General features: G+C 38.9%; 1 protein-coding gene across 1 annotated transcript in view; it reads right to left on the minus strand.

Annotated features, from left to right (window-relative positions):
• LOC119592127 overlaps positions 1-2,612 on the minus strand; it is a gene marked incomplete in the record, with an annotated part of 52,219 nt that overhangs the window by 1,475 nt on the left and 48,132 nt on the right. The window contains 6 exon segments of the mRNA XM_037940948.1: positions 28-45; positions 671-796; positions 997-1,111; positions 1,274-1,315; positions 1,550-1,726; positions 2,017-2,154. Of these exon segments, the coding sequence (XP_037796876.1) occupies positions 28-45; positions 671-796; positions 997-1,111; positions 1,274-1,315; positions 1,550-1,726; positions 2,017-2,154 (616 nt within the window).

Consider the following 2,612-nt stretch of genomic DNA (forward strand, 5'->3'; position numbering starts at 1 on the left):
ATTGTTCCCCAAATTTCCAAAACTCACCTTGTGGATGTCCAGGGGCTGGAAAAAGGAAGGGATAAATCATTACGATTTTCATATCATTTATTACACTGTTCATTGCATATCAGAAAAATATATCAACTATAGTATCAAATAACTTTTGTCCCAAACCTTCCAAACTAACTTGGTAATATATTTTTTAATTCATTATAATGTTATCATTATAAAACTGAACTAAAATGTCACATATTTCGGAATAAAGAATCATGCGTTGCAGTAATTATAGAGCATAAGAAAAATCTCTCTCAAAATACACAGTGTATTAAATATACTAATAAATACGTATGCAGTCCCCTTCGCATTTAAAGGAAAATGCGAAACTTTGACACGGGCTGGGGCAGAACAACTTGCTTATGATAAGAGGATGAATGGGTAAAATAAAATAGAATTATAATAAATGGCAACAAAGCTATGGTGTGGAGGCGATAATAATATGGATATTGAAAAGAATTGGATCCGTGCAAATCTAATCGACCGCTAAATGAGGAGAGGCACAAAGACAGAATTTCCGAACATGAAACAAGACTGCGGATGCTCTAATTCCTCGAATTTATTTGAAAAATGGTATGATTTTCTCCACAAACGAAAGCTAAGAAGGAAAAGAGAAAGGAAATCGAGAACGTACGGAGGGAGCTGACGATGACTTCGATTGAGTTCTCCAACATGTCGACCATGACGGCTTTCCAGTTATCAATCGCCTCTTGGGTCGCGTTCGCCAGCGTCATGGCGCACAGGTCGACCTTGCAGAACTCTAGAGTGAAGTTAGGTGACGTGGTAGTAATCATATTATTTGGCCAACATCCGACTTTTTTCATTTTAGGTATTTATTTGTTCACATGTAATTCTTGCTCGTTCTGTTTATAAAACTAAATCTAATGGTTACTGCAGTATTGTTCTGTATTTAATACTGGTATCTAGCTTGATTAAAGCACGTAAATCGTTTCGACTCACGGGCAATAACCTGCAACAAAGCATGACTTGCAGGATATCCGTTGTAAGACGCCCCGCGCAGAAGGGCCAGGCACACCTGCAGGAGCTCCTCCTCGGTGGCCTCATCACAATTGCTCTTGAGTGGGAATAAACTCACGTTGAAGAAACAGATGCTGTCATCATCTCAACGGCAAGGAAACTCACTAGGAGTATGACTTAAAATTGTTTTACTGCAGTTATTTGTAAGAGATAAAATTAAGATCTTGGTATATAGGAACTTAGCATTTTTTAAACTTACTTTTATATCGCTACTACGGACATTTCTCGCGGCGTGACTTCCCTGTGAAAAAGGGGTATAGTATACATCTGTAGATCGATCATTAACCTTGGATAAGGTTTAGAGTAATTACGAACATAGAATTAGGTTGCAGCCAGTATCCACAGTATATTTTGAAACCACAGCGCAATATCCAATTCTCTTTTGGCGGAATTATTATTGCTATTCTCGTTATTACTATATTCATCTGTTTATCAGCCTTATTACAGTTATCAGACGCACTTGAAGCATGCTTACTGAAACTCGGAGCGACTCGCCCCACGCATCAATTTCCTCCTGAGGGACACGAAGGATACTGAAGTCACTTGGTGGATTGGCCAACTCGAAAGCAGGGCCAGCTAGACACAGACCCTCCAGGCCTCCGAGGATGGCGTTTTGAGCCCAGACGTACATTTCCCATCCGCAGAAGGCCACCTGAGGAAAGACAGCCAAGTTTCGAAACTGAAATAGAATCCCTTGTCTTCGTTTAAGATCTACTCTGCAAAACAAGGAATGGAAAAAACACGCAATGCTACTTTTCCGCTAATCTGGCTGAAGACTTGCGTCTGTTTCCTTGAAAAGCAGGGTCTGAGATCGTGAAAATATTCATGATTTGTTTCTCTTCCCAAATCGACCTTGTGATCGAAAAAAAAAAAAAAATCTTCCCACATTATTAGGGAGAAGCTGTACAGTGTACACGCAAAACATATGCGAGAGCCACGTACCGCAATACCCCGAGTTCCTACTATGCGAATGCAGTTGGCATTATGTTTCCATGCAAGGACCGGGTGAGCGACACCGCCGGCGGATTCCACATTTTGGACAGCATTGGTAACGACGAAAGGGCTACCATTCACGAGGATCTGGTGGGAAGACACGGTTACCATTAAAAAGGTGTGTGCGTGTGTGATATTTATGAAATTTATACATAGTTCCTGATTATGCCTAGCATCTTGTTTTCTTTAAAGTCTAAAAATACTTGTACAGATCATAGTTTTTCTTTTGTATCATCATTCCTTACTGCTCTTGTTGATTGTCCTTTTCTTAGGCTATATTACATATTGTTAAACAATATATTGTCTCATAATTATTGTATTGCTAATAATTCGTTTGTATTCTCAGAATTTCTACATTGTTATATTATAAGTTAATGTGTATATATATATTTGAAGGATTTAACTGTATGTTGTTACAGTTCACCACTGAAGATGAGATGAGTTCGTCCGAAACGTGTGCTTTAGTTTTCAGTAAATGGACCAAAGTACTATGTTTAGTTTGTTGTCTGCCCAGTGATGATGATCTTCATTGCAACGGTAGTTTT

The sequence above is a fragment of the Penaeus monodon genome, chromosome 29 (assembly GCF_015228065.2).
Source record: "Penaeus monodon isolate SGIC_2016 chromosome 29, NSTDA_Pmon_1, whole genome shotgun sequence".
Classification (NCBI taxonomy): domain Eukaryota; kingdom Metazoa; phylum Arthropoda; class Malacostraca; order Decapoda; family Penaeidae; genus Penaeus; species Penaeus monodon.